The sequence below is a fragment of the Fringilla coelebs genome (assembly GCF_963513975.1).
Source record: "Fringilla coelebs genome assembly, chromosome: 6".
Classification (NCBI taxonomy): domain Eukaryota; kingdom Metazoa; phylum Chordata; class Aves; order Passeriformes; family Fringillidae; genus Fringilla; species Fringilla coelebs.
The window spans coordinates 52,721,979-52,745,000 of NC_140034.1; the positions used below are offsets into that span (position 1 = coordinate 52,721,979).

General features: G+C 59.0%; 5 protein-coding genes across 9 annotated transcripts; 3 read left to right on the forward strand and 2 right to left on the reverse strand.

Moving 5' to 3' along the window:
- Positions 1-64: 64 nt before the first annotated feature.
- On the reverse strand, positions 65-2,995 carry MAX (MYC associated factor X). The gene is made up of 5 exons (XM_084208596.1): positions 2,945-2,995; positions 2,739-2,765; positions 1,601-1,708; positions 1,271-1,394; positions 65-887 (listed from the first exon to the last, which is right to left on the reverse strand). Exons 1-5 carry the CDS (start codon positions 2,978-2,980, stop codon positions 703-705), a joined length of 480 nt encoding a protein of 159 aa, XP_084064722.1. The 5' UTR covers positions 2,981-2,995; the 3' UTR covers positions 65-702.
- Positions 2,996-3,171: 176 nt separating this feature from the next.
- On the reverse strand, positions 3,172-6,673 carry UNC93B1 (unc-93 homolog B1, TLR signaling regulator). 4 transcript variants are annotated; one of them, XM_084208593.1, is made up of 11 exons: positions 6,577-6,673; positions 6,353-6,494; positions 6,122-6,275; positions 5,884-6,045; positions 5,691-5,820; positions 5,518-5,611; positions 5,313-5,437; positions 5,058-5,240; positions 4,715-4,988; positions 4,364-4,482; positions 3,172-4,270 (listed from the first exon to the last, which is right to left on the reverse strand). In XM_084208593.1, the coding sequence occupies exons 1-11, from the start codon at positions 6,658-6,660 to the stop codon at positions 4,004-4,006; spliced, it is 1,734 nt and encodes a 577-aa protein (XP_084064719.1). In that variant the 5' UTR covers positions 6,661-6,673; the 3' UTR covers positions 3,172-4,003. The 4 variants fall into 4 exon arrangements, with proteins under 4 accessions (XP_084064719.1, XP_084064717.1, XP_084064718.1 ...); XM_084208591.1 differs by having other exon boundaries at positions 3,172-4,482; XM_084208592.1 differs by having other exon boundaries at positions 5,058-5,437.
- A 1,328-nt stretch (positions 6,674-8,001) lies between these two features.
- Positions 8,002-14,777, forward strand: LOC311154547 (aldehyde dehydrogenase family 3 member B1-like; the record flags this gene model as incomplete). The annotated part of the gene is given in 12 exon segments (XM_084207151.1): positions 8,002-8,211; positions 8,662-8,663; positions 8,665-8,871; positions 9,211-9,373; positions 11,435-11,545; positions 11,632-11,752; positions 11,875-11,960; positions 12,156-12,237; positions 12,471-12,857; positions 13,025-13,191; positions 13,366-13,465; positions 14,559-14,777. Coding segments are annotated over 12 exon segments (1,830 nt in total). The 3' UTR covers positions 14,753-14,777.
- Positions 14,778-15,358: 581 nt separating this feature from the next.
- LOC311154548 (aldehyde dehydrogenase family 3 member B1-like) lies at positions 15,359-19,941 on the forward strand (the record flags this gene model as incomplete). Of its 2 annotated transcripts, none has more annotated exons than XM_084207152.1 (10): positions 15,359-15,459; positions 15,611-15,773; positions 16,482-16,592; positions 16,682-16,802; positions 16,934-17,019; positions 17,225-17,306; positions 17,540-17,926; positions 18,115-18,281; positions 18,459-18,558; positions 19,748-19,941. In XM_084207152.1, the coding sequence occupies 10 exons, from the start codon at positions 15,359-15,361 to the stop codon at positions 19,939-19,941; spliced, it is 1,512 nt and encodes a 503-aa protein (XP_084063278.1). The 2 variants fall into 2 exon arrangements, with proteins under 2 accessions (XP_084063278.1, XP_084063279.1); XM_084207153.1 differs by having other exon boundaries at positions 15,359-15,425; positions 15,595-15,773.
- A 1,063-nt stretch (positions 19,942-21,004) lies between these two features.
- On the forward strand, positions 21,005-22,867 carry NDUFS8 (NADH:ubiquinone oxidoreductase core subunit S8; the record flags this gene model as incomplete). The annotated part of the gene is given in 8 exon segments (XM_084207639.1): positions 21,005-21,056; positions 21,059-21,061; positions 21,744-21,791; positions 21,874-21,936; positions 22,022-22,111; positions 22,191-22,363; positions 22,441-22,569; positions 22,654-22,867. Coding segments are annotated over 8 exon segments (690 nt in total). The 3' UTR covers positions 22,786-22,867.
- Positions 22,868-23,022: the final 155 nt, after the last annotated feature.

Here is a 23,022-nt window from a genome sequence, read left to right on the forward strand (position 1 = left end):
ATGCCACGTCTGGATCCGGTGGCACCAACTTCCCCCATTCCAAGAACACACGGTAACCACGGGGGAAGATAAAATAAGTGGAATTTTGGCTTTTTTTGTTTATTATTTATAGTCTTATAGTAAAGGGAAGCCTTAACTTGCAAGACAACTCTGGGCAGTATGTACAACATACCTTAGATCCATGGAATGGCATCAAAATGGGGGGAAAAGGGGCACCTACAGGGCAGGGACGGGCCATTGGAGTTCAGAAAATGCCACGGAGGTTGGGAAGGGTCAAGGGAGGGAAGGAGGAGGAGGAGTGGGGAAGGAGCCCCCAAGCCTGGCTCTGTGCTCCGCCGACTTGGGCAGGTGGAGTTGCACATGGAGAAAATAAATAGGGAGATCCCCCCCCAGTGCTTGCTCCTTTTTTGGGGGGGGGCTGCCTGGCTCCTCCCCGTTCTGGACTGCACTGGTCCCCGGGTATAAATAGAAATGCTCCTATAAAACCAGGAGGGAAGGGGAGGGGGGTCGCTAGCAGAGGGGAGTTGGCGGGGGAGTCTCCCTGACCGCCCCAAGTCTTTCTGCTCGGCCTGGTCGGCTCCCCCCGGGGCCGGCGCGGTAGGAGCAGGGAAGGGGCCGGGGAGGGCTGGGAAGCTGCAGTCCAAGAGCTTCTAGGAGCGGAGGGAGCGAGTCCTGCCACGGGCCGGGGGGCGGCGGAGGGGCCTAACTGGCCTCCATGCGCAGCTTCTTCCTGTTCTGCGGCTCGTCGGGCTCCGAGTCGGAGCTGGAGTCGGAGCCACCGTCGAAGGCGGAGATGGCACTGCCCTTGGGGTTGGTGTAGAGGCTGTTGTCCGCGGGATAGCTGGCCTGGAGCTGGGCGCTGGCTCGGGCCTTCTCCAGTGCACGCACTGTGAGGGACGGCACTGTGTCACCCCCGGGCCTGGCCCTGCCTGCAGCCCAGCTCCTGACAGGCCCCAGCTCCCACTGGATCCCAAACGCTTCTGGACCCCAGATCCTGCCAGACCCCAGCTCCCACTGAATTCTGGAGCCTGCCAAACTCTGGTCCTGCCAAACCTCAGCTCCCACCAGATCCCAACTCCCAGTGGATCTCAGCTTCCACCAGATCCTGGATTCTGACAGATCATATCTCCTGCCAGATCCCAGCTCCCACTGCATCTTAGATCCCAAATTCTACTGAACGCCAGATCCTGGCTCCAAAAGCCTGCCAGGCCCCAGCTCCTGGATCGCAGACCCTGCCAGACCCCATCTCCAGCCGGATCTTAGCTACCACCTTGCTGCTCCAGCAGCGCATTCTGCCGCTTGAGATCGTCGATGTCCTGCTGGTGTGTGTGGTTTTTCCGGCGCATGTACTGGATGTACTCTGTGGCTTTGTCCAGGATTTGGGCCCGGGATGCCTGTTGCAATAGTGGGAAAAGCCAGAGGCAAGATAAAGACCTAGTCCAGGGGGGAAAACTGGTATTTTACCTGCTTCATCCCACCCTGGCTCTGGTCCTCACTGGGGACTCCTGTGGCACACGAGAGCCTCAGGATTGTCCCAAATCAAGGGGCCTAGACCACGGGTGGGTACTCTCCGTGCCCCCAGCACGCTCCATAAACTCACCTTCTCTCCTTGGAGCGAGGGCACGGAGTCCCGCAGGCTGTGGAAGCTATCCTTGATGTGGTCCCTGCGCTTGCGCTCCAGCGCGTTGTGATGAGCCCGTTTGTCGGCCTGGGAGGGGGGGATAGGGGTGGCACCGGGAGGAGGCCACCACCTGCACCCCCAGATTCCCTCTGGGAATCACTGTGGGAGCTCAGCTGAGCCTCCAGGGCGGCTCCGTGGCTGTGACGCCTCCGGCTGGGCCGCAAGGGTGTGGGAAGGAGGCGGCTCCCAGCGCTTTCGGTTTCCCCAGCTTCCTGCTGCCGGGGCAGCTCCGGGCCCCGGGGCGGGGGGTACAGCACTTTCCCCCTGGAATATGGTCACCTCCTCCCCTGCCCCCCAACCAACCAAGCACAAGCTCCCCCCATGCCCTCTGTCAACCCCTGGTGTTGTTCCCCCTGTGCCCCCCAAATGTAGCCCCACCCCCACAAGTGACTCGGCCCCACACGCAACACCCCCCCAACACCCCCGCTTTCCCCCAGAAAGCCTCCCACTCCCCCTCCCCTAAAGAGCCCGGGATCCTCTTCCACACAACCCCAAGCAGCACTGGTGTACCACCCATATGACCCCCAGCCCCACAGGACACCCCCAAACCCAGCTGCCCCCCCAAAAGACATGACTCCATGGATCCCCTTCTGTGTCACAGCCCCCAACCCAAATAAGACCACCAAGCCCAGAGGTGTCACCTCCCCAGGCCCAACCCTCCTCCCCAAAAGACCCCCAGCCCTACTGGTGTCCCCCCTTCCAAGAATCCCATCTCCACAGGACCCCCCCAAGCCCAGATTTTTCCCCCAAGACCCCCACCCCACAGATCCCTCTCCATGTCACAGCTTCCCCCCAGAAGACCCCAGCCCCAAAGGTATGTTTCCCTCAAAAAGACCCCAAACCCCATTGGTGTCCCCGTCAGCACCCCCAACCCCACTGATGCCCCCCCAACACCCCGATCCCCACAGGACACGGCCAACACCCCCATCTCCCCCAGGATCCCCATTCCCCCAGTCCCCTTCCATGTCACCCCCTCCCCAAATCCCGCCCCCCCTCACACCCCCGCCCACGTGCTCCCGATCCCGGGGGCGCCGCGGGGCGGCCCCCAGCGACCTACCGCAGACTGAAACCTCGGCTGCTCCTCCTGAGGAGCCCCGACCCGGGCGAGGAGGAAGAGGAAGAAGATGGTAGGGGGGGGGCGCCGCCATATGAAGGAAGAACACATACAAACCAAACATTACCCCATTCCCAGAGCTCCTAATGTGGGGAAGAGCCACGAGGGGTTATCCCAGGGATTGTTCCGGGGTTGGGGGCCCAACTCACGTCGCTCTCCACCTCGATGTCATCGTTGTCGCTCATCGCTCCCGCCCGGGTGAAGCCGCGGGCCGGGCCGCGCCGCCACAACAACAGCCCGCACCGCGCATGCGCGGAAGTCGGGGGGGCAATAATGGCACCGGGCGACGCGAACGGTTACGGGAGTTGTGGTTTGAGTGGGGAGATGGAGGCATTTTCCACGTGGCGAGGACTACAGCTCCCTGCGTACATCGCGCGGGGCAGCGTGTGGCACGTCGGGAGCTGTAGTCTCCGCTTCGGGAAGGGGACGCTGTGGGTGCGCGGCCGGAGGATGGAAGAGGTAAGGGCCCAGGGCACGGAGGGAGGGGGTTTATTGAAGGAAATGGGGATGGGATAGGTCGGGAAGGCTGCGGGGCCGGCCTGGGGGGCTGCAGGCTGAGCTAGAAGGGCTCCGGGACAACCTCGGAGGGGCTGCAGGGTCTGCCTAGGGTGCCTGTGGGTCTGGTCTGAAGGGCTGTGAGCCAGTTTGGGAGGGTGTCGATCTGCCTGGGGGCTCCAGGGTAACCCTGCAGGGTCTGGAGGTGTCGATGCGGGCTAATACGGGAGAGCTGGGGGTCTGCAGGACATTGTGGGGGACTGCAAGCCTTGCTAGAGGGTATGTTCATCTGCTCAGGGGTCTGTGGGCCTCACCTGGAGGGGCTTTGGCCAAATTTGGGAGGGCTGTGGATTTGTGTGGGGAGGCTCTGGGGCTGGCATGGGGGCCTGCAGGTTTGACCTGAGCAACTACATCATCATTTGAGGGGCTATGGGCCTGCCTGGGGGCTGTACCACAAATCAGGGGTCTCTGTACCGCAACTGGGGGGCTGTAGATCAATCTGGAGGCTGCGGACCTGATCTAGGGGGTCCATGGGCCAGCGTGGGGTCTGTCAGCCAATGTGGGGGGATCTGGGCAGCCTGGGGGCTTTAGGCTTAGCTTGGGGGGCTACAAGCCTGACCTGAGGGGGTTTGCAGAATTCTGGGCCCACCCGGGGGGAGCTGTGGAACCCCCTCAGGTACCAAGAGTAGGATGGGGCCCAGGACAGGCTGTCCCTATCCCAGCTGCTCCCCGTCCTCTTTTGGCAGTTCATCCTCCCTAGTGGCCTCAGTTGGGTGCCTGTCATCATCCTCCTTGTCCCCGTCACCGTCAGAACCAGTCTCATCCGAGTTGTCCTCCAGGTAGCGGTATCCACGTGTTTTGTGGCGTGGGCGTGGGATGCGGGGCAGCCGGACTTCCATGTTCCACGCCACCTTCCGCTCCATCCACAGGTATGTCCCCACTGCCACCACCAGCGTCAGCAGCATGATGGACAGCTTGGCCTGCAGCACATGGAATTTTGAGATTGGTGTGGGGGCGTGTCCCCCAAAAGCCTGGAAGCTCTCAGAGTGGGCTGGAGCATATCTGGGATTTACCTTCATGGGCAGCCCCGACCACAGGTAGACGGTGAAGATAGCCAGGGCCTGCCACCAGTGGTAGATGGTGAAGATGAAGTCTTGGCGCTCCTTTTTCTTGTACAACATCCCTAGGAGGACTGTGGCAGAGACTGGAATCAGTGTCCCCTTTCTGTGCCATGTCCCCTTGGCGTGGAGGACAATCACAGTGAGTTTGTCCCGTGGATCCGAGGACTGAGACAAAGAAATCACGGTGCCGGGGGAATGTGGAGAGGATGTGTAGAAAAACCTGGGACAACCCAGGCTATTTTGGGGACCACCAAGGCGTTTTGGGGACAACAGAGGCTATTTTAGGACCTTCCCACTACTCACTGCTGATTCCGGTCTTGTTGAGGGCACTGCCTGTGCCCCAGAGCGCGGCAATGCTGTAGAGCAGCGGGGCCTGCGCCAGGTACCGGGGCTCCGGCGCCCAGCAGAAGAGCGTCACCAGGAGCACAGTGTGGATGAAGGCTCCAGCCAGGAGCGGGATGTGCCGGCGCAGGCGCAGCATGCACAGGGCCAGGCTGGAGCACACCGAGGCGGAGAAGCCATAGGCCATGAGGAGATACGCCAACCTCTCCAGCCCGAGGGCGCACACGCCGTAGTTCTGCAGCGAGCATAGGCTCAGCATCACCTGTCCCCGCTCCGTCACCTCCCACCCCATCACAGATCCTACCAGGGAGAATCCAGTGCAGACAAAGAGCACCTCGAAGCCGCTGTAGATGAACAATGGGAAGAGGTGCCGCAGGCGATAGTCCCGCATGTGCTTGAAGGGCAGCTGGAAGATGTTGCCCCAGCCGATGCTGCGCATGTCGATCTCCTCCATGGGCCGGTACGCTGCGCCGCACAGCACCAGCACCTGCAGAGTGCCAGCAGGTGAGGTGCTGCCATCGTCCACCCCATCCCTGTCCCTTCCCGCCCTGGCGCTCACCACCAGCATGGCGAGGAAGGCAGCGGCCATCAATGCGCTCTCCACAATGATGAGGTTGACACTGCGGGGAAGGCCCTGCAGCACTGTCCTGTTGAAACCAGGCAGCATGCCGTGGCTCAGGGTCCCTGCCAGTGGGGCACAGGCCATGGTTAATCCCGACTGGGGGGCTCCCCGTGCCACCCCGTGCCCTGCCTCGCAGACTCACCACAGTGCTTCACTGCAAAGAGCGTGTGGTTGAGTTGGTAGAGGTAGTTGTTGAGGAAGAAGACCATGGGCATCTGAGCGCAGACGAAGCTCAACTACAGGATGTAGAGGGGTGCACGCTCAGTGCTGCTGGCGTGGTCCCCCGCCCATCCCAGCCACCCCACCGGGCCTCACATGGAAGCAGGAGTAGAAGACGGTCTGGAAGATGATGATGTAGACATTGCAGGCATCCCGTGGTGCCCGCTGTCTCTCCTTCTCCTGCTCCTCCTTGTAGTTAACGTACTCATAGTACTTCTGGGCCATCCTGTGTGGAGCAGTGGGTCAGCCAGCACCCCGTGCACACCCCACCCAGCCCCCCGATGCCTACCGCATGATGTAGGTGCCCATGGAGGCCCAGAGGGGCACAATCACCATGCCAATGGCCACTGCAGAGGGCACCAGTGTGTAGTAGCGCTCCCAGTAGTTGCTGGAGACGAAGAGCGCGTAGATACCGACCGCCAGGAACATGGTCCACTTGGTGCCAAAGAACCTGCCAGGGCAAGGAGCAGAAGTGTGGGTGGCCATGCCAGCAATCCATGATGGCCGGGAGCGTGGTGGGGCCGTACCTGATGAGGATGGGTGTGTAGAGCAGCGCTGCCACGGGTGTGACATTGATGCCCATCAGCACCTTGCGGTCAATGTCCTCCAACCGGATATTGCTGTACTTCACCTCCCGGTAGGTCTCGTCATAGTGAAGGATCAGCTGCATCTGCAGCAGACCTGGGGGGGTCCAGAGGTGGTCACCCCATGCCCTGAACACCTTGAATTGTTCTGGGGGTCCCTGGGAGGTCCCATACCCAGGTAGACGCTGTAAGTGAGGGTGCCAGCCAAGCTGGCAGCCACCACGTTCTTGATGACACCAAGGCGCTTGCGACGAAAGTACTTCTGCTCCTCCTCTTCCTCATTGTAGTCAGAGTGAGCACCCACAAAATCGTCTAGCTGTGGGTGATTCCAGCTGTCACCCCTCAGGGATGGCCACCACAAGCCTGCTTCCCCCCCACAGGTGTCCCCCTGGTCTCACCTGTGTCTCTGTCCCCTCAGTGTCCAGTCTGGCACTTGGCACTGTCTTGGTCCCATCCTGGCAGCCATCAACGTCCTTCTCCATTGGTGCTTTTGGAGGGCCCTGGATGGTGTCAGGGTGGAAGGGACCCAGTTGGCACCCCAGGTCTTGCACCCATATGTTTTGCATCCCTGTGACCTGCACACACAAACCCTGCATTCTCATGCCCAGCACCCCCAGCCCTTGCACCTCTACATCCAGCACCGTGTACCCATGTACATGGCGTCTCCAAGCCCTGAACCTCTGTGCTCTTCACCCCCAGATCTTGCACTCATGGTTGCACCCCTGTGTTCTGCACCTTCAGATCCTGCATCCCTGAATCCCGTGCCCCCACCCAGCTTTGCGCTCCCAGAACTGCACCTCTGGGCTCAGCACCCCCAGCCTTCTCACAGCCCCCCCGCCCCGTCACACCGACCCCAGCCCTGCTTGCCCGTGTCGGAGCTTCTCGGGGCGGGGCGGGAGCTTCTTCCTCTTTCGGTTAGCACGGGCGGGACGGAGGTGGTTAAAGGGGCCGCTCCCGGCCCCCCCCCCCCCCGCCTCCGCTCCCGGACCGCCCCCCCCGGTCCCTGCCGCCCTCCTCAGTGTCCCCCACCCTCGGCCGTTCTCAGCGCCCCATCCTCTGCAGCACTCGTCATACCCCAACCCGCACAGCACCCTGACCCCCCCGCGCAGCACCCATTGCTCCCCCATCACGCAGCACCCCAGCCCTACCCTCCCCTCCGCTTTCCTGTGACTCCCCAGCCTCCCCAGCGCTCCCACCCGGCCTCGGGGTGGGTGCTGCCTCCTCGGCGTGCCCGTGGCACTGGATGTTATGCCCTGCTGCTTTCGCTTCCCCTTCCCGGTCCGGGGGATGTGCCAGAGTGCCTGGGCGGGGGGACACACCAGTCGGGGGGTGTAGGGCACGTGCCTGTCCTGGTGTCACCCCAAAGCTGGGGCTGAGAGGGTGCGTGGCACGGCAGGGTGCCCCGGGGCAGGGCGAGGGGACTGCTGGGCAGGGCGGATGGGGTGACTGACATCTCCGGGGCAGGATCTGGCCCAGCCGGTAGCGGGGGATTCTTGGGATGAGACTCTTGGGAGGGTGCTGGTTTCTGCAGGAAAGGGGGGATACGCATGGAACAGCCCCAGAAGGGTCATGGCAATGGGGCAGGGGCAACACCCATCCTGAGGGCCCCCCACACCCCAGGCAATGGGAGCCACCCTGGGGTGCTGGGGCAAATGGCCCTTCCTGGGAGCAGGATGAGTAGAGTCTATTGATCATGGAACCCTTGGGAAGCAGGATGAGAGGTGTCTGTGGGAACCCCATGGGTGAGGGTGATCACGGGAGCAGGATGAAGGGTGTCTGTGGGGTCCAAATGGGTCAAGGTTCATGGTGGTGGTGAGGTGGCCATGGGAGTTCCACCATCCCAAGGGGGAGGTCCCATTCCATCCTATCCCTTCCCAGACCTTGTCCCCACTGCCAGCCCCACAGAGGCGGGGCCAAATCCTTCCCGCCCCTGGCCATGGGGCCCAGCCCCACAGCATTTAGGGACCCCCACCCCAAGCCTCAGCAGTGCCTGCCTGGCCTCCTGCTCCTCCAGCTTCCACACAAGCTCCCAGGTAAGCACTGTGGGGTCCCCAAAACTGGCACTCGCTGCATGGCACCCCTCTGACTGCCCCCCCATGCCAGTGGGGGCTGTGGGGCACAGGGGGTGTTCCCTCGAGGGAGGGTGGGTGTCCGGGCATGGAGAGGGAGAGGGTGACAGATGGGAGACTGCAGCTCTGCCTCCCAGGTTTGGGGGTGTCTGGTCCCTGAGGTGCCCATAGGTGACCCTAAATCAGCAGGGCAGCCTGGGCAGGTCAGTGTCCAGAGGATGGTGATTATCCCGGGAATCCCAGGCATCTCCCAGGGCCTCCGGCAGCTGCCCTGGGCTGAGTCACCCCATAACCAGGACGGCCCCGAGCACCAAGCTGCTCTTCAAAGGTGCCGTGGGTGACTCCTCTTGGGATCGAGCCGGCATCTCCAGCACTTCCATCCTGGCATAACCCACCCAGTGTCTCTCTCTCCAGGGCCACCACGCTCTCCATGGAGACCGGCAGCTCCCTCCAGCAGCTTGGCATGCAGCAGTCCCTCGAGCCCCCCAGGCAGCAGCTCCTGGGCTATGGCAAGTGCAGCACCACAGGAAGTGATCCTGGCAAAGATCCTGGGAAAGCTGCTGGGTGCAGTGGAAGCAGTGGGATCGGGAAGGGGCCAGTGCCAATGGTCTGCAGCACTCCATGGTGAGAGCGAGAGGCTGGGGGCAGGAGGGAGACAGGGAGGTGGGCAGTGGAAGCTGTGGCAGTGCCAGGGCAACGGGGACCCCAGGTTGGTGCTGGGGGAAAAGTCTGAGGTCTGTGAGCCACTATGTCCCAGAATGGCCCAAGGGAGAAGACAGGATCTGAGGGGAATGGTGCTGTGTTGGGCTGCTCCCAGCAGCAAGGGAGACAGGTGTGTGCGGATTCCCTGCTCTGTCCCCAGGGATTCTGGGGTCCAGTTTGATGCTGGAATGGGATAATGTGGATCTGGGATGACATGAAGCTCTGGGGAGGTAGAATGGAGCTATCACTCCATCCCTGCAGTGGGAACCCCTACGCGGGGCTGGTGAGCCACCTGCGGGCATCCTGGCTCTCGGGGAAGACACGGCCCATGGAATACCGCGTGGCACAGCTGGAGGCTCTGGGACGTTTCCTGGATGACAAGAAGCAGGAGATTCTGGAAGCCACTGAATTGGATATGGGCAAGGTACGAGGGGCTGGGAATTGGGGGCTACTGGCATCACATCTTTGAAGTCCTTCATACTCCCTTGTCTGGGTATTGCATCCTTGTGGGGGTCTGGGCACAGAGGTGTCCCTTCCTTGGGGTCCTGATTCCCCCTTGATGTGCTCCCAGACTGGTGCATCTGTAAGTGCTGGATCCCTGCAGATCCAGGGATAGTGGAAGGACTGTGCTGTTGATCCCATCCCTGGTGCCCTGAAACCAGGCAAAGGCTGTGTTGGCCTATCAGTGATTGGCTGAGGTGGAAGCGTTTCACACTCTGGTCTGCATCCTGAGGGTCCATGTGACCTCCACAAGGGTGACATCCTGGGGTGCTCCTGGCCAGCCCGGCACACCCAGGATTACTGGCATTGTGCAACGTGCTGGCACTGCACATTCTTCCCAGGGCCTCCAAGGGACTGGTTTCACTGGCACGGTGGCATGGGCAGGGCTCTGGATATTGCTCGGGGTATTGTGGCATGCCAGGAGTTCCTGCATGATCTGCTGGTGAAGTGGGAGCATCCACACTATGGATAATTCTAGTGGTCGCAGCTCATCATCTCTGGGAGTGTTCAAGGCCAGGCTGGATGGGGTTTGGAGCAACCTGAGCTAGTGGAAGGTGTCCATGCCCATGACAGGGCAGAATTGGATGAGCTTCAAGATCCCTTCCAACCCAAACCGTTCCAGGATTCCATGATATAATCCTCACCTCTTTCTTCGGCATCAGTGAAGTGGCTCATGCCCTCAGCGATGTCTTTCCCCGTTCTGCCATCTCCCAAGGCTCCTAATTGCCTTGTTTGTCGGAGGTGAGGCCTTCTCCTTCAGCCAGGCTTTGATAGGCATCAGTGCTCTGAGTGTGTCCATCATCTTTCCTAATTACTCCTAATTAGATCCGGTTGTCCAGTAATGAGCTTGTTATGCAGCCGGGCCCTCATAGCTAGATGGACACTTCACCTGCTCTTACGTAGCTGAGGTGGTGTCTCACCTCCAGCGGTGCCGGTTCCTCTCTGATGCTGATGATTGGTCGCACTGGGATAACCTCAGAGATAGGATGTCCTATCTCACAACCTTTGTATCCCATCAAAACTCTTAATGAACCATCATCTTCCTTATCCTGGTGATGCCATCAGCATCCTGGGTTGAGAATGGACCCGTTGCTTCACTCCATTATCTCATGTGCCTCCTTAGCCCTTGCTTCCAAGAGGGTCCTTGCGCCTTCTGGCAGCTGCTTTTTGGGGACCTGAAAGTCTCTTGGTGGTGGAAGATCCTGGGAATCAGCAACCAGCCTTCCCAACCCCAAAGTGGTGTGGAGATGGGAGAAAGACTCCAATCCAGGGGTGGTTTTGGGTTGGAGGAGTCCAAAATACGATGTTGCAGCACAGGAGCTTTACTCCCCGGGTCACGAAGGGGCTCCACTGAGCCTGATGGGCTATCCCTGGTGTCTTTGCACTTCTCCTGCAAGGATTATATGATCCCAATCTGTGCCCTGAAGCTATCAAGAGGACCCACTTCTCCATCGCAAGGGGTTTAATTAAGCTTTGGTCCCTATTACTTCCCTTTAGTCGAGGTCTTAAGACTTTGACTAAATTTAAGACTAAAAGGTGCAGCTTTAGTCTACATGCAGTGGAAGGGAGGTTGGGGCTTTGCTTCCAGCTTGAATATCCATGTGGGAAGGATGCCTTCCATCAGGACCAGCTCTTCAGGAGCTTTGGTGACATTGCTTGAGTATCCCTTTGGCTTGGGGCTCTGTTGCCAGTTCACAGTGCTGAGCTCAGGAATTTGTTAAATAGCGTGAAAATTTTAACTTTTGGGGGTTTTTTCCCACTTCTGGCCAAGTAACTATTTTCATGAAATTTCTGGGTCTCTGATATTCCCTGGGAGTTACTGGAGGTGATGGAAACTTCTGCTTAAGAGATCCTCCTGCTATTCATGTTTGGAAGAGGGGAGAGATGCCTCCTGGGGTGATGGGGTTGGTGTGGGGGTAATAGGGTCTGTGTTAGGGTGACAGGGTCAATGATGGGGTGGCAATTCCATGATATCTGTCCCCAGCCATCCTTTGAGGCTTTCTTCAGTGAGATCCTCCTCTGCAAGAATGAGCTCAATGTCACCCTCAACAACCTGTCCCACTGGATGAAGGACGAGCATGTGGACAAGAACCTGGTAAGAAGGAAGCTCTGGGGAAAGAGAAGGGGGGAGAGGGATTGCTGGTGGAGAAGGCAGTGCTGAGGTCATGTTCTTCCTCAAAGGTGATGCAGCTGGACTCTGCCTTCATCCGCAAGGACCCCCACGGGGTGGTGCTCATCATAGCGCCCTGGAATTACCCCATCCAACTCTTCCTGGTGCCCCTCATCGGGGCCATTGCTGCCGGTGAGCCCAAACTTCCAGTCCCCTGGCCTGGAAGTGCCAGCATCTCCCCAGGAGTCTTGTCCCCGGAAGGGGTAGCTGTCACCATGTTACTGTGTGCTGATGTCCTGTTCATCTTCCCCCAGGGAACTGTGTCATCATCAAACCCTCAGAGATCTCCAAGAACACAGAGAGACTCATTGCTGAAACACTGAGCTGTTACCTGGACAATGTGAGAAGCCCTTCTTGTCCTTGTCTGTTTTTCCTAGACCATGGGGTTCCCAGCTCTGCCTCACACCCACTATCCCCACACATCATCTATGTGCAGAACCTCCACCTTCCATATTCAGCCAATGTCCCAGCTTCCTGGGATGCTGTTGGTGGGGACAGATGGTGACCCAAGAGGATTTTTTCTGTTTCCTTGCAGGACTGCTTTGCTGTGGTGACCGGTGGCGTGCCGGAGACCACCAGGCTGCTGGAGAACAAGTTTGACTACATCTTCTTCACTGGTACGTCCCATGGGACAGAGCAGAGCCCTGCCTGGACGTTGTGAGAGGAGGAAGACAGGTTCCATCCAGACATCCCTGCTAAGAAGGCAGGGATTGGCTTGGAGATGTGTGCCAGGATCTGTTGGAGGATCTGGGATGTGTATCTGAGATCTGGTGGGACCCAGTGCCACATCCCAGAGCCGTGCAATGGCTGGTGGGATTCCCACCTCAATTCATGTTTTCCCTTCCTGCAGGCAGCCCCCCAGTGGGGCGGATCGTGATGACAGCTGCTGCCAAGCACCTGACACCGGTGACGCTGGAGCTGGGGGGCAAGAACCCCTGCTACGTGTCTGACACCTGTGATGTGACCAATGTGGCGCGGCGTGTGGCCTGGGGCCGCTTCTTCAACGCGGGGCAGACCTGCATCGCCCCCGACTACCTGCTCTGCACCCTAGAGATGCAGGAGAAGCTCATGCCTGCCTTGCGTGAGGCCATCACCGAGTTTTTCGGCCCCAACCCCCGAGAATCCCCGGATTTTGGGCGCATTGTGAGTGACAAGCAGTTCCAGCGCCTGCGGGCGCTGCTGGGCAGCGGGCGTGTGGCCATCGGGGGACAGACGGATGAGGCCGAGCGCTACATCGGTGAGGCTTGGGGGTCACTCACACCTTAGTGAGCACATTGGGGATTTTCAGGGGGTCTGCATACAGAGGGGAGGCTCTAGAGGGAAGAGAGTTTTAGGGGTCCTGAGGGGAGGTTTCATCTCCGACCTCTGTGCCTGGCTGATGCTGTCTGAGTTTCCTCTCTGCAGCTCCCACGGTGCTGGCAGATGTGCTGCCCTCAGACCCTGCCATGCAGGAGGAGGTCTTTGGGCCCATCCTGCCCATCGTCGTCATCGCCAACATGGATGAAGCCATTGACTTCATCAACGCGCGGCCGCGGCCATTGGCCCTGTATGCCTTCTCCTGCGACAGCAAGGTGTGTCTGTGGAGCAGAAAAAGTGGGGAGAGAAGTCAGGCACCTCCTCCATGAGCCCCAGGACATGCTTTGAAGGGTCTTTAGAGCCCAAAAACTCTGGGAACATCTGATGGGTAAACTGGGTAATGTTTGCCAAGTGCAAGCCCCTCATCTACCTTCTCTGCTCCCTCCCAGATAGTGAACCAGGTCCTGGAGCGGACGAGCAGCGGAGGCTTCTGTGGCAACGACACCCTGATGCACTTTACACTGACCTCACTGCCCTTCGGAGGCATTGGTAGGTCCAGAATCCCCACTCCTGGCCATTGGGAGACAGGTGTGATCCGTGGCCTGAGTCACGGTGAGGAATGGGAGTTTCTTCCTGCAGCCAGTGTGGTTTTGGGCTGGATCCCTTAATGTCTCTCAGGAGCCAGGTTGTACCTTCATTCCAACTTTTAGGACAAAATAGTAGGAACAAAGTGCTTATGAAAACCTGGAGAACCTCTTACAGGATCTTGGAGATCTTTTTTGGGGAAGAAGAAATATTTGGTCTCCAGAGGCACCAATTTTTGCTTTCTGAGGTGAAAAGTGAAGCTGCTTAGCCCTGGGCTGTGGGTGCAGCATGGTCTAGGGATACAGGAGTACAGGAATGTTGTTTCCCAGAATACTTCCATATGACTTGATCTCTTCCCAAAATACTTCTGGGATAAGTCCCTTCATTTGGTCCTTTCAGCTACCCTTGCTCAGCATCTCTGTCAGGGCTGGCACCTGAGTCAGACATAATGAAACACCCAGACAATTAATTCCTCACCTGCCTGTGGCTCAGGGAACAATTTTTTGTACTTCCGATTCCGTAACTTATCTTAATTGAGAATGATTCAGACTAACCACCTTCAATTATTAGGTAAAGCCACTTTAGAGCAGGTGAAGGGGCTGAAGTCATTGGGGTGAGATGGCACCAAAGCTTCCACGAGAAGTCACTTAACCTCCAGTTAAACCTGCCACAGGAACTGGGAGAACTAGAGTTGCCAATGTGGCTCCAGGCTTTTAGAGTTCTGGGAAGAGGGTCGAACAGCTCCAGCTGTGGGGAGATACATTGGAGCATCATGGAGTGAAATCAAGACTTGCAGAACCCAGGAAAGCTTATGTAGATAAATGGAGGTGGGTAAAAAGGAGACACTGGGGCCTCCAAACTGCTGAGCTGCAGAAAGATTGGCTGGACTGAGCATGATATACCTGGAGGAGGCACTGGAAAAATGAAATTGCTCCTCCCTGTCTGTGCTGCTCAGAAAATCCTGTAGGTGTCTTTTCCCTTCATTTTGATGCTCGGAGAAGGCAAGCATCAGGAGCAGAGTCCCATCCTGAGCATGGACCTGTCCTGTGTGTTCCAGGGAACAGTGGCCTGGGAAAATACCATGGGAAATTCAGCTTTGACACCTTCTCCCTCCACCGTGGCTGCCTGCACCGGAACATGGGGCTGGAAACGCTCAATACCCCGCGCTACCCCCCCTACACCCAGCAGAAGTTGGGGCTCCTCACGACCACCTTCGAGGTGAAGCGCAGGGGCACCTGCACCCTGCTCTGAGGCTGCCATGCCCTGCTCTGAAGATGCCACCGAGTCAGTGGGAAGAACTGGAACTGTCTCGTTCTCCCTCTTCATCACACTCCACACTTCCTTACTGTGTCCTTTGCCTCGCTGGAGCGTGTCGGACAGCCAGGATGGACATCCCCTCCTGAACCCTTGTGGCCTCTGCTCCAATCCATTTTCCAGGACACAGCTGAAATGACCAAAATCTTTTTCTTAGTCCAAACTTCTCATTCTGGTGGAGAAGAGCTCCCATCAGTCCCATCTCCCCTCACACGGACTTGTCCTTTGGAATGAACCTCTCTCCTTCCTCGCTGTTGCTCTTTGCTCCATGTACTCTGCCTGTAGTAAAGACTTTGCATCAAACTCTCTCCCAGCCTCTCTTTGTGCCTCCCTCCTCTGGTTTGGGGGGTGCTGGGAGGGTTGGGGGGCGTTTCCCACCCCAAGCTGTTTTAGCTGGAAGGGAGGTGTGGCGGGCAAGCAGCCAAGGGGAAGGACAGGCAGCCAAAGGGCAGGGCAGGAAGCTGGCAGCCACCCTGTTAGCAAGGAAGAGGGAAGCTGTGGTTGATAACCAGTGCAGCTATCCCACACTGCACCCGTGGGAGCATGGAGACTGGAACTGTCTTCCCGCAGCTTCCTGAGAGCCAGGCCAAGAGAGCCCCCGAGGGCGATGGTGGGAACGGAAGTGTGGATAGTGACACCGTGAGGTGAGAGTGTGGAGGGACAGACGGGTGGCAGGAGGGGTCCCGGTGCTTCATCCTCTCCCTGGAGTGGCACTTGGATGCTGGGCTTGGGTGATGTGGAGCTCTGAGGAGCTGGAATGGTGCTGGCATCCCTCTAAGACCCCTGTCCCCACAGCAGGAACCCCTTTGCAGGGCTGGTGAGCCGCCTGCAGGCATCCTGGCTCTCTGGTAAGACTCGGCCCATGGAATACCGTGTGGCCCAGCTGGAGGCTCTGGGACGCTTCCTGGATGACAAGAAGCAGCAGATCCTAGATGCCACTGCCTCTGACTTGGGCAAGGTGAGAGGGGACAGACTTGGTGGCCAGAGGAGCTGAGGGGCTCCCACAGCCCAGCTGGGGGTGCTTTGTCCTCCTCTCATTGGGTTCTCCAGCCCTGCCTGGGCTCTGCCTCGGGCTTGCAGCCTCTGGATTTGGGAGACTGAGATGAAGCATGTCGCTGTCACTGTATTCCAAAGTCCATCCCTGCTCTGCCATAGACAGAGGGCACGGTGAGGAGCCCCTTGATATGGATAGCCATTCCCACACCCACCAGCCTCAGTTTCCCTCTTCCCTGGACAAATTAATCCCAGATTTATGTCCCTGCTCCCTGCCCTGAACTTCCCACCTGATGTCACCCCCTTTCCTCCCATGGGGCTCAGCCAGGTTGTGACTCCCCGGGCCCGGATTCCCTGGCTCTGCAGGCAGAGCCTTAATACCACAAAGAGCTCATTGTCTTCTCCTCTCCAACCTAGTCCCTTTGGACACCCTCCCTATTCTTCCTGTTGTCTGGATGAATGGGATCTTCATAATTATTCCTATTTTTAAGCAATCAGTGCTTAAAAATGTCATGTTGCAGACACAGGGGGTGCTCAGTGCCCTTAGGGATTCAAATCCAGCATGGGACGTAGAGGGCTCCAGTCCCCAAATCCTGGGCAAAACACCATGGAGCATTGGGATAAGACCTCCAGGATATGCCAAGGTCACATGTTGCATCCTTGATGTCTGCAGGCACCCTTTGAAACCGAATTATCTGAGATCCTCCTGTGCAAGAATGAGCTCCATGAGACCCTGAACAACCTGTCCCACTGGATGAAGGACGAGAAGGTGGACAGGACTCTGGTGAGAGGGAAGGGGAGAGAGAGGATGGGAGGCAGAGCTGGGTGGGATGGTGGTGCAAGGTGGGACCTGATGTGGCAGGTGTCCCACAGGCGATGCAGCTGGACTCTGCCTTCATCCGCAAGGACCCCTACGGGGTGGTGCTCATCATAGCGCCCTGGAATTACCCCATCCAACTCTTCCTGGTGCCCCTCATCGGGGCCATCGCTGCCGGTGAGCCCAAACTTCCAGTCCCCTGGCCTGGAGGATCCCAGCAGTGCCAAGCACTGGTGAGGGCACTTCGTCCATAGAGGGGCTGGCTGTCACCATGTCACAGCTCCAACATCCTGTCTGTCTTTCCCCAGGGAACTGTGTCATTGTCAAACCATCTGAGGTGTCCAAGAAGACAGAAACACTCGTGGCAGAAGCGCTGCCCAGCTACCTGGACAAGGTGGGACACTCTCCCCATCCCTGTGGCATGGCTGGGGCACCCCTGCACGCACAGAGCTGTGCTCTGAGCCTGCCTCACACCCTGTCTCTGGGTCCATGTACTGCCCAACTTCCTTCCTCCATGCCCAGCCAGTGTCCCAGCCTCCCAGGATGCTTTTGGTGGGGACAGACGGTGACAAGAGGGGGCCTTTCTCATTTCCTTGCAGGACTGCTTTGCTGTGGTGACCGGTGGTGTGCCGGAGACCACCAGGCTGCTGGAGAACAAGTTTGACTACATCTTCTTCACTGGTACGTCCCATGGGACAGAGCAGAGCCCTGCCTGGACGTTGTGAGAGGAGGAAGACAGGTTCCATCCAGACATCCCTGCTAAGAAGGCAGGGATTGGCTTGGAGATGTGTGCCAGGATCTGTTGGAGGATCTGGGATGTGTATCTGAGATCTGGTGGGACCCAGTGCCACATCCCAGAGCCGTGCAATGGCTGGTGGGATTCCCACCTCAATCCATGTTTTCCCTGCCCGCAGGCAGTTCCCCAGTGGGGCGGATCGTGATGACAGCCGCTGCCAAGCACCTGACACCGGTGACGCTGGAGCTGGGGGGCAAGAACCCCTGCTACGTGTCTGACACCTGTGATGTGACCAACGTGGCACAGCGTGTGGCCTGGGGCCGCTTCTTCAACACGGGGCAGACCTGCATCGCACCCGACTACCTGCTCTGCACCCTAGAGATGCAGGAGAAGCTGCTCCCAGCCCTGCAAAAGGCCATCAATGATTTCTATGGCTCCAACCCCCGAGAATCCCCGGATTTTGGGCGCATTGTGAGTGACAAGCAGTTCCAGCGCCTGCGGGCGCTGCTGGGCAGCGGGCGCGTGGCCATCGGGGGACAGACGGATGAGGCCGAGCGCTACATCGGTGAGGCTTGGGGGTCACTCACACCTTCATCCTTGCACAGAGCACATTTCAGGTTTGGAGAAGATTAGGAGGGGAACTGGGTGCTTAGCCAGGTGTCCTTTTGTACAGGAGATGTGTCCTGGGGGATCACCAAGGTGCCATCTCCAACCTCTGTGCCCAGCTGATGCTGTCAGGTTTCTTCTCCACAGCTCCCACGGTGCTGGTGGATGTGAAGCCCTCAGATCCCATCATGCAGGAGGAGATCTTTGGGCCCATCCTGCCCATTGTCGTCATCGCCAACGTGGATGAAGCCATTGACTTCATCAACAGCCAGGAGCGGCCCTTGGCTGTCTATGCCTTCTCCTCGGATGACAAGGTAGAGCCACCTAGGACTACACCTGCCCTGTGCTCCTTGGCAGCTGTATCCAGCCATGTTTGTGCTCCAAATGTTTCCCTTACAGCACACAGCCCTAGTCAGGGGGTATGGATTGTGTTTGGAAGTAGGGGAATGGGGTGGGACACCCATGTCTCATCTTCTTCATGTCACTCCCAGGTGGTGAACCGGGTCCTGGAGCGGACGAGCAGTGGTGGCTTCTGTGGCAATGACACCCTGATGCACGTGACACTGCCCTCACTGCCCTTTGGAGGCATTGGTAGGTCCAAAACCCCCAATCCTGGCCATTGGGAGCCAGGTGTGATCCCACTCATGGTCAGGAAGGGTCTCAGGAGGAACTCTCAGCTCCAGAGGGCTCAGTAGTCCATAAGGAAATTCTCCTCCAGAAGGCCTTTGCTTCACCTTGGGCTCTTGGGCTTTGCTGGACACCTATGGAGCACCCTGAGGTTCTTTCTCTCCATACTCCCCATCCCAAGTTCTGTGTTCCCTGGATCCGTGGAAATGTCTTGCTTATCACATAGGGAATCAGCTTGAAGCGACCGGGTCTAATGGGAGGTGTTCCTGCACATGGCATGGGGGTGGAATTGGATAATCTTTAAGGTCTTTTCCAACACAAACTATCCTGGGATTCCGTGATGGAGACACCTGCTTTTTATGGCATGATCTCCACTACCAGCTCCTGTTTTTCACTCCTGTCTTCCACCTTTTTCCTCTCTTCCCACTCAGCTGGCCAGGAGGTATCAGTGACTTCCATTTTTCCTGGGGCTGCTGATGTGTGAGGAACAGCACCCAATGCATCACCCCAACCATGATTAGCATTTTATCAGGAAGACTGACTGGCCCAGGCTGATTCATGGCATTTTATCCCATCTCTTACCAAATGATGTCTGGATTTTGTTATTTTTTGCCAGCTTGCCTGGCTTTTCTGTGCTTGTTTCTGGCCAGCCAGCTTCCACCTCCCAACATTCATCCTTGGTACTGGGTGCCACCTTGCCAAAGGCACCTTGTTAATTTTGCCTCTCCACCCCTGCAGTCTTGCCCCCTTGCAGCAGGGCTGGATCCAGCATGGATGGGATGTCTTTTGGAGGGTATTCCTGTGGTAGGGAAGCTCATCTTGTGGGAGTATCTTGCCGCTACCATCACCTCATCAGTGACACCCTTCCAGTTGCTAAACACAAATGAAACGGTGAAATCCACTGACAAGAATTTTTGGGAATCTCTCCACCTTCCAGCCTAATCTTCCCACTCCAAACATCCTCTTGGGCATGCACTAGGTCACCCCCTCTTTGTGTCACATTCCTGGGAAGCTCATCCATGGCTTGGAAAGCAGCTGAGTGAAGGTGTGGTGCTGCTTTCACAGAGCTGGGAGCCTGTGAAATTTTGGGTTCTTTGACCCAAAGGATGGCCAGATCCAGCTACCCACCGGGGTCCTGTGCTGTGTATTCCAGGGAACAGCGGCCTGGGAACGCACCACGGGAAGTTCAGCTTTGACACCTTCTCCCACCCCCGTGGGTGCCTGAAGCGTGGGATGGGCCGGGAGTCGCTCAACGCCCCGCGCTACCCCCCGTACAGCCAGAGGAAATTTGGGCTCATCCGGGCCACTTCCAAGGTGTCACGCAAGAGTGACTGTACCCTGCTCTGAGGGTCTCCACATCCCACTCGGAGTCTGCCCACTCAGGACATCTCTTTCTGCTGGTCCTGGTGCTCAGGTGCAATGAAAGGTGTCTCTCAACATCCTGTGCGCTTCCCTTTCACTTCCCTGCACCCCTGCTCACCCCAAAAGTCCCTTGTCCCCCACATCTCCCTCCATTTCAGTCCCATATCCCTCTTTTCTGGCTGTTTGGGGCTTTATTTCCACGGGTACCACTAGTGCAGAGGGGTCTCCTGTGCCCCTCGTTGTGTAGTCTGCCTTGAGAAGGTCCACAACAACTCCCTGATCCCAAATCCTTGAGCTGGGATGATCCTGGGTTCTTCTGCCCTATGATCCCAGTCTCCTTTGCCCTATGATATCAGTGTCCTTTGCCCCGTGTTCCCAGTTTCTCCTGCTCCATGATCCCAAGTTTCCTTTGCCCCATGTTCCCGTTGATCCTGCCCCATGATCCCAGCTTCCCAGCTTCACTCCATGCTGCTCCATTTTGGGGGGCTGGTCGTGCCGGTAAAGGGATACCCATTCCTGCTGGCCTGTGGGTTGTCCTGGCTGAATCCCACGGGGATCCCCCCGGGTGGGCGGATGGAGAGAACTGGACGAGACAGCTGAGATAAAGACAGTTTAATAGGGAAGGGGAAACATCCCCGATGCCCGCCTCCAGGGACTGTGCCGGGCCTGAGGGGTCGGGGCCAGCGCTATGCCCGCCCGAGGCGGAGCCGGGCTTTGTAGTGAATCCAAGTGTCTGGGCCGCTCCAGCTTCGAGACCTTCCGGCAGCCGTAGCCCGAGCTGCTCTGGAAACCCGACGGAAAGCTCCGGAGGCTCCGCGCCAGCACCGCAACCGCGCGCCCCCGCCGCGAACACGCGCTTCCACTTCCGCCCGCCCTCGGACGCGCCCCCCTCCCTCCTCACCAATCGCCGCGCAGCACGGCCGCACTCCGCCCAATCAGCGACGCTTGCCCATCTTTCTTCCCGCCCCTCCCGTTTTTCGCGAGACTCCACCAATCAGAAGCGCGTCCGCCGCCTCTCGCCCCGCCCACGACGCGCTGCCGTACGCGCATGCGCAGTGTCCGCAGGGGCGACCAGGGGTCAGGACGGCGGAGGGCCCTTGGGCAGGTGAGGTGGGAGGGGGCCCAGGGGCGGCCCGGGGCTGTGCTCGCCCCCGGTGGCGTGTAGGGGCCGCCCAAATCCCGCTTGGGGCAGAGGCTCGGACACTGCGCTACCCTCCGCCCCTGTCTTCTCCGAAGGGACACACACAGGCTGAGCGGGGACTTTGGGGGTGACAGGAAGGATCGGTCCCGCGGGGGGGCTCAGGTGGGTGCGGGGAGGCGGGGGGGGGGTCCTGGGGACGGGGATGGGAGGACACGTGTGTCCCTTGGAGGGGGCAGAACATCAGGGCCCCTGGATCCTTAGGGGTGGGAGGGGACGGGACACCTGGGTGCCCCTGGGGGGTGGGGCGTGGATGCCCGGGTCCCTTGGGGGAACAGCTAGGTCCCTTTTAGGGGATGGACAGGATACCTGGGGGATGCACTTGGGTCTCTTAAGAGGGGGCTGCAAGTAGGGACAGGATGCCTGGGTGCCTTGTGAGGGGTTGGCAGAAGAAACAGGATGCTTAGGTCCCTAGGGGGAAGCACTTGGGGTTCATTGTAGACTGTTGGGACAGGAGTGCCTGGGGGTCTGGGTCTCTTTGGGTGGAGGGATGGGGATCCGGGTGCCAGTGTTCCCCCATGGGAAGTGGGGAGCCCCTTGCTGCCCCAGTCCCTTACCGGTAATTGCTGAGGTTCCTTCTGCACCCCAGGACCGGCCATGGCAGCGCTGCGACTGCTGTACCAGGCTGCCCGTGCAGGTGAGGCCACCCGGGAGTACCCAAACCTCCTGAACCCCCCAAACCCCATCATGACCCCGCTGACCCTCCTGTCCCTCCCCAGGCCCTCTGGCCCCACTGGGCTCCCTGCGCCCGCTCAGCACCAGCACCCCCAGGGACTGTTACAGTGAGTACAGCCATGCCAGCCCCGTGGGGGCTCAGCTCCCTCCCCAGGGCTCTGCAGGGTGGGCACAGCTCCCCTCTTCCCGCAGAGTACGTCAACGTCCGGGAGCCGGCCATGGACATGCGCTCCATCACTGACCGCGCCGCCCAGACCCTGCTCTGGACCGAGCTCGTCCGAGGTGAGACCCCGCTCACCCCCTCATTTTGGGGTGACCCCCCCTTCCCAAATATGCCATAACTCCTCTTTCTCCCTCGCAGGCCTGGCCATGACCCTGAGCTACCTTTTCCGTGAGCCGGCCACCATCAATTACCCGTTTGAGAAGGGCCCGCTGAGCCCACGGTTCCGCGGGGAGCACGCGCTGCGCCGGTACCCGTCCGGGGAGGAGCGCTGCATCGCCTGCAAGCTCTGCGAGGCCGTGTGCCCGGCACAGGTGAGACTTCCTCCCCCTCCTCCCCCTCCTCTTCCTCCTCACCCGGGGCTCCAGCTGTGACGGTGTCCCTGTGCCAGGCCATCACCATCGAGGCCGAGCCCCGCGCCGACGGCAGCCGCCGCACCACCCGCTACGACATCGACATGACCAAGTGCATCTACTGCGGGTTCTGCCAGGAGGCCTGTCCTGTGGATGCCATTGTGGAGGTTAGTAGGGCCTGCAGGGGGACTGCAGGGACTCCCTTTTCCTGTCACGGTGACCCCAAGGGTGACCCCCTCCCACCCTGGCAGGGCCCCAACTTTGAGTTCTCGACGGAGACACACGAGGAGCTGCTCTACAACAAGGAGAAGCTGCTCAACAACGGCGACAAGTGGGAGGCTGAGATCGCAGCCAACATCCAGGCTGATTACCTGTACCGGTGATGGTCCCCACCTGCCCCCCAAATAAAGCGTTTGGGGGTTCTCCCCCTCTGTTGGCACTGTGGGTGCCAGCCCCTTCCCATAACTCCGTGTCTCTTCCTTTCCAGTGCTGGGGTCAGACCCCCTGACCCTTGGGGGACCCCACCCCTGGGTGTGTGGTTGTGTTTTGGGGAGGAGGATGCGGGTCCTGGGGGTGCTGGCACCAATGCTGGGGTACGGGGTGGTTTGTGGGGAAAGGTG

Bases quoted from the DNA above. Each gene is read 5' to 3' on its own strand.
- MAX (XM_084208596.1), bottom strand. From the start codon at position 2,980: ATGAGCGACAACGATGACATCGAGGTGGAGAGCGAC. The intron at 2,766-2,944 runs GTGAGTTGGGCC...GGGGCTCCTCAG, and splicing joins ACATCGAGGTGGAGAGCGAC to GAGGAGCAGCCGAGGTTTCA. The intron at 888-1,270 runs GTGGTAGCTAAG...CGTCCCTCACAG, and splicing joins TGCGCTGCTGGAGCAGCAAG to TGCGTGCACTGGAGAAGGCC.
- UNC93B1 (XM_084208590.1), bottom strand. From the start codon at position 6,660: ATGGAGAAGGACGTTGATGGCTGCCAGGATGGGACCAAGACAGTGCCA. The intron at 6,046-6,121 runs GTACGGCCCCAC...TTGCCCTGGCAG, and splicing joins TACACACCCATCCTCATCAG to GTTCTTTGGCACCAAGTGGA. The intron at 4,989-5,057 runs GTAGGATCTGTG...TGCTCGCTGCAG, and splicing joins TCTGCACTGGATTCTCCCTG to AACTACGGCGTGTGCGCCCT.